The sequence below is a fragment of the Panulirus ornatus genome, chromosome 10 (assembly GCF_036320965.1).
Source record: "Panulirus ornatus isolate Po-2019 chromosome 10, ASM3632096v1, whole genome shotgun sequence".
In the NCBI taxonomy this organism is placed as follows: domain Eukaryota; kingdom Metazoa; phylum Arthropoda; class Malacostraca; order Decapoda; family Palinuridae; genus Panulirus; species Panulirus ornatus.
Window position 1 is genome coordinate 15784588 of NC_092233.1, and position 17549 is coordinate 15802136.

Sequence of the window (17549 nt, forward strand, 5' to 3'; positions counted from 1 at the left end):
TGTATGCATGTATGTGTGTATATGAGTGGAAGGTTCAATCCACTGACAAAACGTCGACCCCGGTATACCACATTGTTCCAGTTCACTCTATTCCTTGCACTCCTTTCACCCTCCAGTATGGTCAGGCCCCGATCGCTCAAAATCTTTTTCACTCCATCCTTCCCACTCCAATTTGGTCTCCCACTTCTTCTTCCCTCCACCTCTGACAGATATATCCTCTCTGTCAAATTTTCCTCTCTCATTCTCTCCATGTGTCCAAACCATTTCAACATACCTTCTTCTGCTCTATCAACCACATTCTTTTTATTACCTTGTAACCCTCTTACCCTTTCATTTCTTACTCAATCAAATCACCTCACATATTGTCCTTAAACATTTCCTTTCCAACATATCTACCCTCCTCCGTAACAATCCTATCTATAGCCCATGCCTCGCAACCGTATAACATTGTTGGAACCACAATTCCTTCAAACATACCCATTTTTGCTCTCCGAGATAATGTTCTCACCTTCCACACATTTTTCAATGCTCCCAGAACCTTCAACCCCTCCCCCATCCTGTGACTCACTTCCACTTCCATGGTTCCATCCGCTGTTAAGTCCACTCCCAGATGTCTAAAACACTTCACTTCCTCCAGTTTTTCTCCATTGAACATACCTCCCAATCTACTTGTTCCTCAACCCTACTGAACCTAATAACCTTGCTCTTATTCACATTTAGTCTTAACTTTCTCCTTTCACACACTTTACCAAACTCAGTCACCAACCCCTGCAGTTTCTCACCTGAATCAGCCACCAGCACTGTACCATCAGCGAACAACAAATGACTCACTTTCCGAGCCCTCTCATCCAGAACAGACGACATACTTGCCCCTCTCTCCAAAACTCTTGCCATCCATAAACAAATTAAACAACCGTGGAGACATCATGCACCCCTGCCGCAAACAGACATTCACTGGGAGCCGATCACTTTCCTCCCTTCCTACTTGCATACATGCCTTACATCCTTGGTAAAAGCTTTTCATTGCTTCTGGCAACTTACCTCCCACATCATATACTCTTAAAACCTTCCACAAAGCATCCCTATCAACTCTACAGGGACTGAAGCATGAGGTTATAGGACTAGAGCATTTAGTCTAAAGGAACAAAGCATGCAGTCATTGGGTCTGGAGCATATACTCTCAGGGACTGAACCATGCAGTCACAGGGCCGGTAGCATGTAGTCTCAGGGCAGATAGGGATGCTTTGTGGATGGTTTTAAGAGTATATGGTGTGGGTTGCTGCCATGCCACTCTATTGAACTTTGGCACCTGCAAAGGGTCTTTTAAGTAAACTTTCAATTTTTCTCTTTCCCTTTGGATGCCTCTTTTCCCCAGTAATGGCCTTTGGTGATGCCAAAGGGAATTTGAATGAAACCTTCAATTTCCCTCTATATTTCTGGATGCCTTCAAGCCACTCTATTGGCATTTGGCACCCCCGAAAGGGCATTAAAGTAAACCTTCCATCTGTCTCTTTGCCTTTGGATGCCGCTATGCCTCTGTAATGGCCTTTGGTGCCACCAAAGGGGATTTAAATTAAACCTTCAATTTCTCTGAAACCATATTGCTCTTCCCCAGTCTGATGCTCTGTACATGCCTTTACCCTCTCAATCAATATCCTTCCATATAATTTCCCAGGAATACTCAACAAACTTATGCCTCTGTGGTTTCGGAGCATTATACATGACAGCTAGAGACTGTGGCCTTTTTGTCTTTTCCTGACACTACCTCGCTAGAGAGGGGGGGGAGAGGATGCTGTTTCCTGTGTGGTGGGGTGGCGACGGGAATGGATGAAAGCAGCAAGTATGTATATGTGCATATATGGGTGTTTAAGTATATATATATATATATATATATATATATATATATATATATATATATATATATATATATATATATATATTTTTTTTTTTTTTTGCTTTGTCGCTGTCTCCCGCGTTTGCGAGGTAGCGCAAGGAAACAGATGAAAGAAATGGCCCAACCCACCCCCATACACATGTATATACATACGTCCACACACGCAAATATACATACCTACACAGCTTTCCATGGTTTACCCCAGACGCTTCACATGCCTTGATTCAATCCACTGACAGCACGTCAACCCCGGTATACCACATCGCTCCAATTCACTCTATTCCTTGCCCTCCTTTCACCCTCCTGCATGTTCAGGCCCTGATCACACAAAATCTTTTTCACTCCATCTTTCCACCTCCAATTTGGTCTCCCTCTTCTCCTCGTTCCCTCCACCTCCGACACATATATCCTCTTGGTCAATCTTTCCTCACTCATTCTCTCCATGTGACCAAACCATTTCAAAACACCCTCTTCTGCTCTCTCAACCACGCTCTTTTTATTTCCACACATCTCTCTTACCCTTACGTTACTTACTCGATCAAACCACCTCACACCACACATTGTCCTCAAACATCTCATTTCCAGCACATCCACCCTCCTGCGCACAACTCTATCCATAGTCCACGCCTCGCAACCATACAACATTGTTGGAACCACCATTCCTTCAAACATACCCATTTTTGCTTTCCGAGATAATGTTCTCGACTTCCACACATTCTTCAAGGCTCCCAGAATTTTCGCCCCCTCCCCCACCCTATGATCCACTTCCGCTTCCATGGTTCCATCCGCTGCCAGATCCACTCCCAGATATCTAAAACACTTCACTTCCTCCAGTTTTTCTCCATTCAAACTCATCTCCCAATTGACTTGACCCTCAACCCTACTGTACCTAATAACCTTGCTCTTATTCACATTTACTCTTAACTTTCTTCTTTCACACACTTTACCAAACTCAGTCACCAGCTTCTGCAGTTTCTCACATGAATCAGCCACCAGCGCTGTATCATCAGCGAACAACAACTGACTCACTTCCCAAGCTCTCTCATCCCCAACAGACTTCATACTTGCCCCTCTTTCCAAAACTCTTGCATTCACCTCCCTAACAACTCCATCCATAAACAAATTAAACAACCATGGAGACATCACACACCCCTGCTGCAAACCTACATTCACTGAGAACCAATCACTTTCCTCTCTTCCTACACGTACACATGCCTTACCTCCTCGATAAAAACTTTTCACTGCTTCTAACAACTTGCCTCCCACACCATATATTCTTAATACCTTCCACAGAGCATCTCTATCAACTCTATCATATGCCTTCTCCAGATCCATAAATCCTACATACAAGTCCATTTGCTTATATATATAAATATATATATATCTATTCACTTATTTATTTATTTATTTTGCTTTGTCGCTGTCTCCTGCACCAGTGAGGTAGCGCAAGGAAACAGACGAAAGAATGGCCCAACCCACCTACATACACATGTATATACATACATGTCCACACACGCAAATATACATACCTATACATTTCAACATATACCTGTATATACACACACAGACATATACATGTATACACATGTACATAATTCATACTGTCTGCCTTTATTTATTCCCATCACCACCCCGCCACACATGGAATAACAACCCCCTTCCCCCTCATGTGTGCGATGTAGCACTAGGAAAAACAACAAAGGCCCCATTCGTTCACACTCAGTCTCTAGCTGTCATGTAATAATGCACCGAAACCACAGCTCCCCCTCCACATCCAGGCCCCACACAACTTTCCATGGTTTACCCCAGACGCTTCACATGCCCTGGTTCAATCCATTGACAGCACGTCGACCCCAGTATACCACATCGTTCTAATTCACTCTATTCCTTGCACGCCTTTCACCCTCCTGCATGTTCAGGCCCCGATCACTCAAAATCTTTTTCACTCCATCTTTCCACCTCCAATTTGGTCTCCCACTTCTCCTCATTCCCTCCACCTCTAACACATATATCCTCTTGGTCAGTCTTTCCTCACTCATTCTCTCCATGTGACCAAACCATTTCAAAACACCCTCTTCTGCCCTCTCAACCACACTCTTTTTATTTCCACACATCTCTCTTACCCTTACATTACTTACTCGATCAAACCACCTCACACCACATATTGTCCTCAAACATCTCATTTCCAGCACATCCACCCTCCTGCACACAACTCTATCCATAGCCCACACCTCGCAACCATACAACATTGTTGGAACCACTATTTCTTCAAACATACCCATTTTTGCTTTCCGAGATAATGTTCTCGACTTCCACACATTCTTCAAGGCTCCCAGAATTTTCACCCCCTCCCCCACCCTATGATTCACTTCCGCTTCCATGGTTCCATTCGCTGCCAAATCCACTCCCAGATATCTAAAACACTTTACTTCCTCCAGTTTTTCTCCATTCAAACTTACCTCCCAATTGACTTGACCCTCAACCCTACTGTACCTAATAACCTTGCTCTTATTCACATTTACTCTTAACCCTACTGTACCTAATAACCTTGCTCTTATTCACATTTACTCTTAACTTTCTTCTTTCACACACTTTACCAAACTCAGTCACCAGCTTCTGCAGTTTCTCACATGAATCAGCCACCAGTGCTGTATCATCAGCGAACAACAACTGACTCACTTCCCAAGCTCTCTCATCCACAACATACTGCATACCTGCCCCTCTTTCCAAAACTCTTGCATTCACCTCCCTAACAACCCCATCCATAAACAAATCAAACAACCATGGAGACATCACACACCCCTGCCGCAAACCTAAATTCACTGAGAACCAATCACTTTCCTCTCTTCTTACACGTACAAATGCCTTACATCCTCAATAAAACTTTTCACTGCTTCTAACAACTTGCCTCCCACACCATATATTCTTAATACCTTCCACAGAGCATCTCTATCAACTCTATCATTCTAATGCTCTGCACATGCCTTCATCTCAATCTCCACTCTCCTATATAACGTATCCCTTACCGGGTATGCTCAACAAACTTGTACCTCTGCAGAGTAAACACTCACCTTGGTCCCCCTTGCCTTTATACAATGGCATTATGCATCCATTCTGCCAATTTTCAAGCACTTCATCATGATCCATAACTAATCCTTACTAATCAATCAACAACACAGTCACCCTCTTTCTTAAGAAATTCAACAGCAATACCATCCACTGTAGCCACCTTACAAGGTTTTCACCCCCTCTTCTCTTTTCATCAAAGCCCTTTCCATGAATTTCTCAGTTTGCATATCTCTTCAGCCCAAATATCCTAAATAGGCTACCATATCATCAAACACGTTCAACAATCCTTCAAAGTACTCACTCCATCTCCTTTTGACCTCATCACTACCTGTTACCACTTCCCCATGTGTCCCCTTGTTCTTTCATACTATAAACCTCCTTCCAAAACAACCACTTGGAAAATAAAATACATAGATCCAAGCACTTTTGTGAGTATTCATTTCATCAGGGATACAGAGATAAACATATGGGACACATAAGGCATGTGACCTTATTAGGAGAGGCTCAGGCATGGGTCAAGTAAGAAATGTGACTATCTACAGCAATGCTTGGTCAAAGATTGGGTTATGAATCATGTTGACAACTGTTTGGATTATGAAGGGATCTAACTTATATAAGTTTGCTCTGATTTTGAGATTGTTCTGAACACTTTGTTTAATAATGGTTGATTCTATGGCCTTTGTTTGAATAGAAGAAATTACAAAATAACTTATTAGGTAATGCTAGCTGTTGGTGAACACATTAAAAAGCTAGTTTAAAGTGGAACCTAAAATTCTGATTAATTCTATTTATCATTGCACATAAGGATAAGGCTAATTCAAGCCTGCTAAGGGCAGAGCAGTCACAGCACTTATACCATAACTTATTTCCCCTCATTTTACAGCAGATGCAGATGCTAAAGTTTTCTGAAACATTTCATCACATCTCCAAACCATCTTATACTCAACAATTCAACAACTTGCTAAAGATTCAGGTTAATTTGGCCACTTTATAAATGAGCTGCTAAATGCATGCACAGTTATTTTTTAAAAATCAGAACATGTCTACAAATTATCTTTGAAATTTTTTGTTATTCAACAGAAAACGACCACTACCAACCTTCTCAAGTTGGTTAATGCGTGACTGATCATAAGAGTTACGGCAAGTTGCAGTTACATGATCAGTGATTATGGACAGCAGCAGGGATGATACTATATCACCAGCAAGCCTCTCCAGTAAGTCTAACTCCAACAACTGTCTGATAAACAAAATTAAGATATTATTCATTACTTCTATCATAAAACAAATTCAAAGACTCAAATGAATAACACAAAAAACTTATCTATCTATCATCTTACCTAAATTACTACAAGGATATTTCTTTGAGATTACAGTGCCATCTTTCTTGTTTCCAGCAATTAAATAAGCTATGTTTTTCTTTCATTTTCATGTTTTTTTCCCAAAATTACAAATGCATATCATTCATCAGGTTGTTACCCATGTTCACTGAATCAATATTTTTTTTCGTACATATTCGCCATTTCCCAAGTTAGTGAGGTAGCGTTAAGAACAGAGGACTGAGCCTTAAAGGGAATATCCTCACTTAGCCCCCTTCTCTGTTTCTTCTTTTGGAGAAAAAAAAAAAGGGGGAGGAGGATTTCCAGCCCCGTGCTCCCTCCCCTTTTAGTCACCTCTATGACACGCAGGGAATACATGGGAAGTATTCTTTCTCCCCTATCTCCAGGGATAATATCAATATATTCTACTTGTATTTTCAAAACTTATCTTATGTCTTTATTGAAAATTTTACAGGATAAAATATTTTACTAAACTTCTACTGCCAAATATCTTCAACTCTTATTTCACAGGTAAAACTTCAGGTGAATACACAGTATCACATCACTGAAATACTGAGAGGGAAGATACATGCATTTGCTCATGACAACAATCATCTCAATAATACTGGATCTGTATCCTTAAAGAACCTGTAAAACAACATACCAGGCTTTAATTAATGCTAAACTACCCTATTCTCCAGAAGAAAAGAACACTTCATCAGAGTTTGCAGGATAATGGGGGAGAAACAGTACCCACCTACATAACTGTAACAAGCGTTTGCCCTGGGCAGGGATAATCTTGCCTGATTCACATCAGTTTCTGCAGCCAACATATTATGTGGGTGTTAACCCCACATTATGTGACACTTTCCTCAACTACAGGCCTGAGTTCTTTTTATTGTTTCAGCATTTGATCTAGTCATACTCCTAGCCCCATAGGAAAGAAAACATTCTCCATCTTTCTTGCTACTTTCTACCATACTTTTGTTGGTACCATTCCAATATAATCTCATGAAATCCTTTTGAATTTGAGGAGGGTGACTGTTAGTGCTTAAGCACCAAGTAGTGAGAAGAATGAGAAGGAAAGGATAGTCTTTCTGAGGGAGCTCAGTGAATCCTTCAATAGTTTTGATACATGGGATCAAGTATTAGTGGTGGGAGATTTCAATGCAAGGGTAGGTGATGTGACACCTGAGGGTACAGTGTGGGGAAATCTGGCACAGATGATGAATGAAAATGGTGAACAACTTGTCAAGTTGCATGAAAAAAAGAATAATGACTGGGAATACCAGGAGATGGGATGTACACATACTAATAAATGAATATTGGTTTATTTGATTTAGGCAACCATTCAACTGAAAATCCACAGCTGAAGTATTACAGAACTGGCATATCACGATAATTTCTAGTAAACTAAACATAAAGGAACTTAATATCAAAGTGGACTGGGTATTTCCACACTTTGGTTAAGCACGAGTGAGGTGCGTACATCTAGATGTCATGGTGACATATATAGGAATGTTGAGAGTAAATTGTATGGTTTACACATTAAGCACCTGCTTGAACATTAAGTGATGAATAATTACACTAATACAGAGGTTAACATATACCACAGCCTAATCAACAGAAATTTGAGCTGCTCACCTGCTTGGCTATGTGCTTCTTCATGGATTATTTATAACATTCACAATGCTATATAGGACTGTTCTACTATCTCTGTATGACTCTGACTGGAAAAAGTCAGTTGCTGTGATGAACAGTACATATGTACAGTCTGTACTGAAAGTAAAGGCACGAGGGGGCTAATGACTGTACTTTCTGTCAAAACCATTTCATGTGCCTTCCCAGGATGCAAAATATTCAGTTGCATGTCTGGCAGCTCCACACACATCACAGGGGACAATCAGTGGGCTTCTGGTACCATCAAATCATTTTTCTGTTTATGACTGCTGACTCCACTACTGTGGCCATCAGAGGTGCCTCTGAGAGTATTACCAAGGCAGACATAGCAGCAGTGACAGTCTTATTAAAGAAAGGCATGAGTTAAAGGAAACTGGAACCAGACAGACACAATCTACATGGTGTACAGAGTCTGGTGAAGTGATGGAGCTTCAGGAGGAGGAGGAGGAGGAGGGGGGGGGTTATATCTAAGTTTCTCCACAACCTAGCTGAAAGCATTCCTCAAAGGCTTAAGGATGCCTGAGGCACTAGGGAATACAGTAAGATACTAATAAAAGGGGTAACCGTTATTTTCTCATATTCTTTGTGAACATCTTTTTTCAGCACAAGATGATCCACAGATATATATGGATGAGGAATGATGGAAGAGAAGAGCAAAAGGCTTTGACTGCCTATGTGGCAGTAGATGAAAGACTGACCATTCTGCAGTTCTTGTGGGGATGAGGATCTGGGAGAAGTGGAGGTATGGGGTAAAGAAGAATGAAGAGGTAAAGTGTTGGCAAGCAAGAAGATGAATCAGGAAAAATACTGGAAGGAGTATGAAAGGAAGGTAACTGAAAGCTTTGATGGAAGTGTAATGAAAGTAGGAATGCAGTCATGTAAGAATGAGGTGTTTCAAATGTTTTAGTCATGTAAGAATGAGGCGTTTCAAATGTTTTACAGAAATACAAGTAAAGGTTACAGAATCAGTAGTTGAATACAAGGTAGTGAGATACAGGAATAAAGAGGGGAAAGCATGGTGGATAGAAAATATTAGAAATGCTGTGGAAGAGAAGAAAAAGGCATATGGTAGATTGCTCAATAGGAATGTACCAATGGAAGTTCAGCAAAGGAGGAGGGAAAAATACAAAATATGAAAGCAGAATGTTAAGAAGCTCATGGAGGAAAGCAAAGACAGAGTAGATGATGACTTAGGATGAAAGTGAAAAGTTTTGGGATTATAAGAAACTATACTGGAAGGAGGTGAAAAAGGAAAGAGGTGGAAGTAAGAGTGAAAATGTTGATGTGAGAAGTAAGGAAGGGGAAGTGCCAAATCAAAAGGAGGAAGTAAAAGGAAGATAGAGAGAGTATTTTGAAGAACTGATGAATGTGGGAGAAGGGGAGGCAGCAGTTGTTACATGGGTATGAAGGAGGGAAGTAAGAGGATAAAAGTGCAGGGGCTTATAGCAAAGAGGGAGGTACAAAGGGCAATAATAAGGCTGAAGGTAGGAAAGGCACCTGGAGTGAATGGGTTTACAGCTGAAATGCTGAAGTATGGAGGGGAAAGTGTGATTGAGTGGATGCACATTATATGTAATCTAGCATGGAAACTAGGGTGTGCCTGAGGATTGGGTGAAATGTATCATTGTTCCTTTATTCAAAGGAAAAGGTGCGAAGGAAGTACATAGCAATTATAGGGGAATAAGTCTATTAAGCATACCAGGAAAAGTGTATGCAAAAACATTAATTGACAGTCATGAAAGTGACTGCATGCAAAATAAGTAAAGAGCAAGTAGGTTTTAGGAAAGGAAGGGGATGTAAATCAGATTTTTGTCATAAAGACAACCATAAAAAAGTGTTAAGCGAAAGGTAAGAAGTTGTATGCAGCTTTTATGGATCTGGAGACGGAGTATGACAGAGTTGTGTGGAATGCTTTGTGAGATGTGTTAAGGATATATGGTACAGAGGGAAAACTGCTGGATGTGTAAAAGCCTTCTATAGAGGTGCAAATTTGAGTGTGTAAGAGTGGATGGAGAGCTGAGCGAAAGTTTTGGGATTCATGTAGGTGTTAGGCAGGGCTGTGTGATGTCACCATGGCTTATAGATAGGGTTGTGGAGGGTGGATGTGTTGGAAATGAAATGTTTGAGGACAATATGTGGCGTGAAGTGGTTCGATCAAGTGAGTAATGAAAGGGTAAGAGAGATGTGTGGTAATAAAAAAGAGTGTGGTTTGAGAGCAGAAGGGGGTGGGTTGAAATAGTCTGGTCACATGGAGAGAATGACTGAGGAAAGATTGACAAAGAGGACATATGTGTCAGAGGTAGAGGGAAGAAGTGGGAGACCAAATTGGAGGTGGAGGGATGGAGTGAAAAAATTTTGAGCTATCGGGGCCTGAACATACAGGAGGGTATAAGGCGTGCAAGGAATATATATATATATATATTATTTCATTATTAAACTTGGTCACTGTCTCCTGCGTTAGTGAGGTAGTGCAAGGAAACAGACAAAAGAATGACCCAACCCACCCACATACACATGTATATACATAAATGCCCACACACGCACATATACATACCTCTACATTTCAACGCATACATACATATACATACACAGACATATACATATATACACATGTACATATTCATACTTCCTGCAGTCATCCATTTCCGTCGCCACCCTACCACACATGGAATGGGAAGTGATTCAGTTGTTGTTCACTGATGATACAGCTCTGGTGGCTGATTCGGGTGAGAAACTGCAGAAATTGGTGACTGAGTTTGGTAAAATGTGGGGAAAGAAGCAAGCTGAGAGTAAATGTAAATAAGAGCAAGGTTATTAGGTTCAGTAGGGTTGAGGGACAAGTTAACTGGGAGGTAAGTTTAAATGGAGAAAAACTGGAGGAAGTGAAGTGTTTTAGATATCTAGGAGTGGATATAGCAGCAGATGGAACCATGGAAGCGGAAGTGAGTCACAGGGTGGGGAGGTGGTGAAGGTTCTGGGAGCGTTGAAGAATGTGTGGAAGGCTGAGAACATTATATCAGAGAGCAAAAAATGGGTATGTCTAAAGGAATAGTGGTTCCAACAATGCTATTTGATTGCGAGGTCGTTTGATCAAGTAAGTAATGAAAAGGTAAGAGAGATGTGTGGTAACAAAAAGAGTGTGGTTAAGAGAGCAGAATAGGGTGTATGGAAATGGTTTGGTCACATGGAGAAAATGAGTGAGGAAAGATTGACAAAGAGGACATATGTGTCAGAGATGGAGGGAAGAAGAAGAGAGAGACCAAATTGAAGGTGGAAGGATGGAGTGAAAAAGATTTTGAGTGATCAGGGCCTGAACATACAGGAGGGTGAAATGCATGCAAGGAAAAGAGTGAATTGGAACAATGTGGTATACCGGGGTGGATGTGCGGTCAATGGATTGAACCAGGGCATGTGAAGTGTCTGGGGTAAAGCATGGAAAGTCTTGTGGGGCCTGGATGTGGAAAGGGAGCTGTGGTTTCGATGCATTACACACGACAGCTAGAGACTGAGTATGAACGAATGTGGCTTTTTTGTCTGTTCCTGGCGCTGCCTTGCTTGGGGGGGGGGGGGGGGGGGGGGATGATGCTATTTCGTGTGTGGCAGGGTGGCAATGGGAATGGATGAAGGCAGCAAGTATGGATATGTACATGTGCATATATGTATGTCTGTGTATGTATATGTATGTATATGTCTGTGTATATATATGTATGTATATGTGAGTGTGTGGGCATTTATGTATATACATGTGTATGTGGGTGGGTTGGGCCATTCCTCATCTGTTTCCTTGTGCTACCTCGCAAATGCAGGAGACGGCGGTTAAGAATAATAAAAATAAAATGAATATACAAAAAATTCTGCTTAATTTTTCTGAGTCACACTCTTTTACAATGCACTCCAATTTCTTGAACTTAGCATAAGTCTACTAGCAAAGCTTCAAGAAGTAACGTTTCCTATCACTCCACCTGCATCCTCATGCTCATTTAGAAAGCCCAACAATTTCCATACCTCAAAATCATTGTTAAATTTCCTAGAAAAATCATCTAGCTACTTCAGCTTGCCATCCTTATTGGTCTTGTTGCCTTCAACAGCCCAAGGCTGTATAAAGGATTTGGCTAAAAAAGTGTTGAATTGCCTAGATTATCTTATTTTCTGTTCATGTTTAAAGTACACTACCTTCTTGCAATAACTTGAGCCAACAGTCTTTGTAGCAGACGTATGTCAACAGCCTATATATACCAATGTCTACTTGCTGAAATTTCTCTCACATCTTACTGCTATACATTAACTAACGTCTACCAGCTCAAATTTCAACAAGTAATCGCCTTTGTTCAGAAGTTCAGCTGTCAAATCACAATACATCATTCCTATGTATTGTGTCTTTTGGTGATGATCCTCACACTATTGTTCCCTATGCACCACAATTTCCAACCTAATTTCAAAAAACACACAATCAAAAATGATGAGTTCTTGGATTATTTAAAATAAACTGAGTGGTGTATGGTATATGCTTTCACCATGAACAGAAGACTCTGTCTTATCTACATGTACTTTACCTTTCTACTATAATTCTTTGCATTCCAAAAGCACTCCCAGGGAACCTCTCTCCACCATATCTGTGATATAAGCATTCAAATTGATTGTAAAATCCATACCTTCTTCTTGCCCAATCTTGCTGAAACCTGTCTCCCTGCATACCTGTTCACGATTATATAAACTATAGGAGTTGTCAAAGTATAGAATGCTAGACTAGGGATTTTATTAGAGTGTACCTAGTTATCCTTCAGATCTTACAAAGTGTCCATACAGAAATTAAATCAGCTATCACAATGGGGGATATACATGCTAAAGCTGTTTGAGGGCACCTGCTTAATTATCAGAAGAGCCCTGTATATATGTTTTTTTAATCAAAGAAGTATGTACACTTAACTACTGAATGCACAGTTACTAAATAAAACTGTTTTACTTGCCTGTTAACTTGACAAAATGTATTTGTTATGGCTTGACAATGGCAAGCATCAGATGCAGCATCACAGCCACCACACTGCAAACCCTCATCTGTTGCTTCATCAGATTCCTTCACTAAAACCAAAAATATAAATATTATAGTTAAGATTGCGCAAAAGATGCTTGTGGCATGAGAAGAGTGGGAGGTGGGCTGTTTAGAAAGGGTAGTGAGTGGTGGGATGAAGAAGTAAGAGTATTAGTGAAAGAGAAGAGAGAGGCATTTGGACGATTTTTGCAGGGAAAAAATGCAATTGAGTGGGAGAAGTATAAAAGAAAGAGACAGGAGGTCAAGAGAAAGGTGCAAGAGGTGAAAAAAAGGGCAAATGAGAGTTGGGGTGAGAGACTATCAGTAAATTTTAGGGAGAATAAAAAGATGTTCTGGAAGGAGGTAAATAGGGTGCGTAAGACAAGGGAGCAAATGGGAACTTCAGTAAAGGGCGTAAATGGGGAGGTGATAACAAGTAGTGGTGATGTGAGAAGGAGATGGAATGAGTATTTTGAAGGTTTGTTGAATGTGTCTGATGACAGAGTGGCAGATATAGGGTGTTTGGGTCGAGGTGGTGTGCAAAGTGAGAGGGTTAGGGAAAATGATTTGGTAAACAGAGAAGAGGTAGTAAAAGCTTTGCGGAAGATGAAAGCCGGCAAGGCAGCAGGTTTGGATGGTATTGCAGTGGAATTTATTAAAAAAGGGGGTGACTGTATTGTTGACTGGTTGGTAAGGTTATTTAATGTATGTATGACTCATGGTGAGGTGCCTGAGGATTGGCGGAATGCTTGCATAGTGCCGTTGTACAAAGGCAAAGGGGATAAGAGTGAGTGCTCAAATTACAGAGGTATAAGTTTGTTGAGTATTCCTGGTAAATTATATGGGAGGGTATTGATTGAGAGGGTGAAGGCATGTACAGAGCATCAGATTGGGGAAGAGCAGTGTGGTTTCAGAAGTGGTAGAGGATGTGTGGATCAGGTGTTTGCTTTGAAGAATGTATGTGAGAAATACTTAGAAAAGCAAATGGATTTGTATGTAGCATTTATGGATCTGGAGAAGGCATATGATAGAGTTGATAGAGATGCTCTGTGGAAGGTATTAAGAATATATGGTGTGGGAGGCAAGTTGTTAGAAGCAGTGAAAAGTTTTTATCGAGGATGTAAGGCATGTGTACGTGTAGGAAGAGAGGAAAGTGATTGGTTCTCAGTGAATGTAGGTTTGCGGCAGGGGTGTGTGATGTCTCCATGGTTGTTTAATTTGTTTATGGATGGGGTTGTTAGGGAGGTAAATGCAAGAGTTTTGGAAAGAGGGGCAAGTATGAAGTCTGTTGGGGATGAGAGAGCTTGGGAAGTGAGTCAGTTGTTGTTCGCTGATGATACAGCGCTGGTGGCGGATTCATGTGAGAAACTGCAGAAGCTGGTGACGGAGTTTGGTAAAGTGTGTGGAAGAAGAAAGTTAAGAGTAAATGTCAATAAGAGCAAGGTTATTAGGTACAGTAGGGTTGAGGGTCAAGTCAATTGGGAGGTGAGTTTGAATGGTGAGAGGCTGGAGGAAGTGAAGTGTTTTAGATATCTGGGAGTGGATCTGTCAGCGGATGGAACCATGGAAGCGGAAGTGGATCATAGGGTGGGGGAGGGGGCGAAAATTTTGGGAGCCTTGAAAAATGTGTGGAAGTCGAGAACATTATCCCGGAAAGCAAAAATGGGTATGTTTGAAGGAATAGTAGTTCCAACAATGTTGTATGGTTGCGAGGCGTGGGCTATGGATAGAGTTGTGCGCAGGAGGATGGATGTGCTGGAAATGAGATGTTTGAGGACAATGTGTGGTGTGAGGTGGTTTGATCGAGTAAGTAACGTAAGGGTAAGAGAGATGTGTGGAAATAAAAAGAGCGTGGTTGAGAGAGCAGAAGAGGGTGTTTTGAAATGGTTTGGGCACATGGAGAGAATGAGTGAGGAAAGATTGACCAAGAGGATATATGTGTCGGAGGTGGAGGGAACGAGGAGAAGAGGGAGACCAAATTGGAGGTGGAAAGATGGAGTGAAAAGGATTTTGTGTGATCGGGGCCTGAACATGCAGGAGGGTGAAAGGAGGGCAAGGAATAGAGTGAATTGGAGCGATGTGGTATACAGGGGTTGACGTGCTGTCAGTGGATTGAATCAAGGCATGTGAAGCGTCTGGGGTAAACCATGGAAGGCTGTGTAGGTATGTATATTTGCGTGTGTGGACGTGTGTATGTACATGTGTATGGGGGGGGTTGGGCCATTTCTTTCGTCTGTTTCCTTGCGCTACCTCGCAAACGCGGGAGACAGCGACAAAGTATAAAAAAAAAAAAAAAAAAAAAAAAAGTTAAGACAAATCTATGGCACAACACTAGCAAATGAAATTCAATGCATCGTTCTTACACCAGTGTGGCTAATGTAGAACCCCTTTTATAAAAGACAATGTAAGTAGCAATTACAGAGGAATGTCTCTTTAGGATACCAGGAAAAGTCTATGCAAGAATATCAATCAACAAAGTCATGAAAGTGACTGAATGCAGAATAAGTGAAGAGCAAGGGGGGTTTTAGGAAAGGTAGGGGATGTGTGGATCAGATTTTTGTAATAAAAATGTCTGTGGAAAAGTATTTAGCAAAAGGTAAGAAGTTGTAAGCAGCTTTTATGAATCTGGAGAATAAGTATAAGTCAAGTGGAATGCTTTGTGGGATGTATTAAGGATATATGGTAAAGGGGGAAAACTGTTGGATGGTGTAAAAGCCTTCTGTAGAGGAGCAAATGCAAGTGTAAGAGTGGATGGAGAGCCAAGCAAAAGTTTTGGGATGCATGTAGGTGTGAGGTAGGGCAGTGTGATGTCACTGTGGCTTTTTAATATATATATGGATGGAGTGATAAAAGAGATGAAAGCAAAACTTGAAAAAAGGGGTGCAGAGATGAAGCGTGGTGGTGAGATACGGTGGCTAGTGGCAAGCCTGTTTGCGGAGAGTGAAGAGGAGCTGCAGAAGGTTTTAAGCATGTTTTATCATGTGCGTAAGCGGAAGAGATTGAAGTTAAATGCAAGTAAAATCAAAGTAATGGTGTTTGAAAGGAAACGGAGTGAAAGTATAGATTTTGTAAAGCCATATTGAGTGAAAGAAGAAGTGTACTAAATTGTGCCATGGATATGAGGGGGGACAAGAAGAAGTGAAGGAATTTAAGTATCTGGGGGCTGTCTTGGGTAAGTGTGGTGCTATAGAGGGGAGAGATGTAAGTTTGGAAGTGGTGAGAGTATTAAGGGACAGCATAGTCCTCCTAACCTATACAGCTGAAACATGGACATGGAATGAGGCACAGAGGTCAAGAATCCAGACTGTGGAAATGAGTTGAGAAAAGCATGTGTGTGATTAGAGGGAATGAAGAAAGAAATGAAAAGGTGTATGAGAGACATGGAATGGTAAGGAATACAAGGGGGGTGAATCGTGGAGTGGTACAATGGGTTAAATGTAATACTTTGAGGTGGTTTGGGCATGTGGAAAGAATGTAACACTACGAGTTTCTAAAAGGAGTGTATGGTGATACAATTAAAGGGGTTAGTGTGAGTGGAAGACCACCCTGTGGCATGGGTGGAGGTATACTGCAGGGAGAGAAACAGGAGGACTGCATGGAATGGTGTATGCAAGAGAGGCATGTAAGGTCAGGGATAAGTGGAGACTCTTTTGCCATGGCCACTCCTTGATGGGAGTTCCAGGATGGAAATGGCATCAGAGATATAGACAGACAGATAATGCAACTTTCACGTATTTTTGACTAACATAAACCTTTCACATGTCCTCCTAGACTCTGTTCTTCCACCTTACCTTCAGTCTCCCTTTATATCCAGTATTATCCAATTTGCTGTTTCATGCTATTTCCATCTCAAGAAATATATATATATATTTATTTTATTTTATTTATTATACTTTGTCGCTGTCTCCCGCGTTTGCGAGGTAGCGCAAGGAAACAGACGAAAGAAATGGCCCAACCCCCCCCCCCCATACACATGTATATACATACGTCCACACACGCAAATATACATACCTACACAGCATTCCATAGCTTACCCCAGACGCTTCACATGCCTTGATTCAATCCACTGACAGCACGTCAATCCCGGTATACCACATCGCTCCAATTCACTCTATTCCTTGCCCTCCTTTCACCCTCCTGCATGTTCAGGCCCCGATCACTCAAAATCTTTTTCACTCCATCTTTCCACCTCCAATTTGGTCTCCCTCTTCTCCTTGTTCCCTCCACCTCCGACACATATATCCTCTTGGTCAATCTTTCCTCACTCATCCTCTCCATGTGCCCAAACCACTTCAAAACACCCTCTTCTGCTCTCTCAACCACGCTCTTTTTATTTCCACACATCTCTCTTACCCTTACGTTACTCACTCGATCAAACCACCTCACACCACACATTGTCCTCAAACATCTCATTTCCAGCACATCCATCCTCCTGCACACAACTCTATCCATAGCCCACGCCTCGCAACCATACAACATTGTTGGAACCACTATTCCTTCAAACGTACCCATTTTTGCTTTCCGAGATAATGTTCTCGACTTCCACACATTCTTCAAGGCT

The 17549-nt window shown here is 41.4% G+C and overlaps 1 protein-coding gene across 1 annotated transcript in view; it reads right to left on the reverse strand.

Moving 5' to 3' along the window:
* The window catches only part of mr (anaphase promoting complex subunit morula), a 208873-nt gene that overhangs the window by 172615 nt on the left and 18709 nt on the right, over positions 1 to 17549 (reverse strand). Inside the window, exons 5-6 of the mRNA XM_071665551.1 lie at positions 12927 to 13038; positions 6062 to 6200 (exon numbers count right to left, since the gene is read on the reverse strand). Coding sequence (XP_071521652.1) covers positions 6062 to 6200; positions 12927 to 13038 — 251 coding nt within the window. The remainder of the gene's footprint in view (positions 1 to 6061; positions 6201 to 12926; positions 13039 to 17549) is intronic.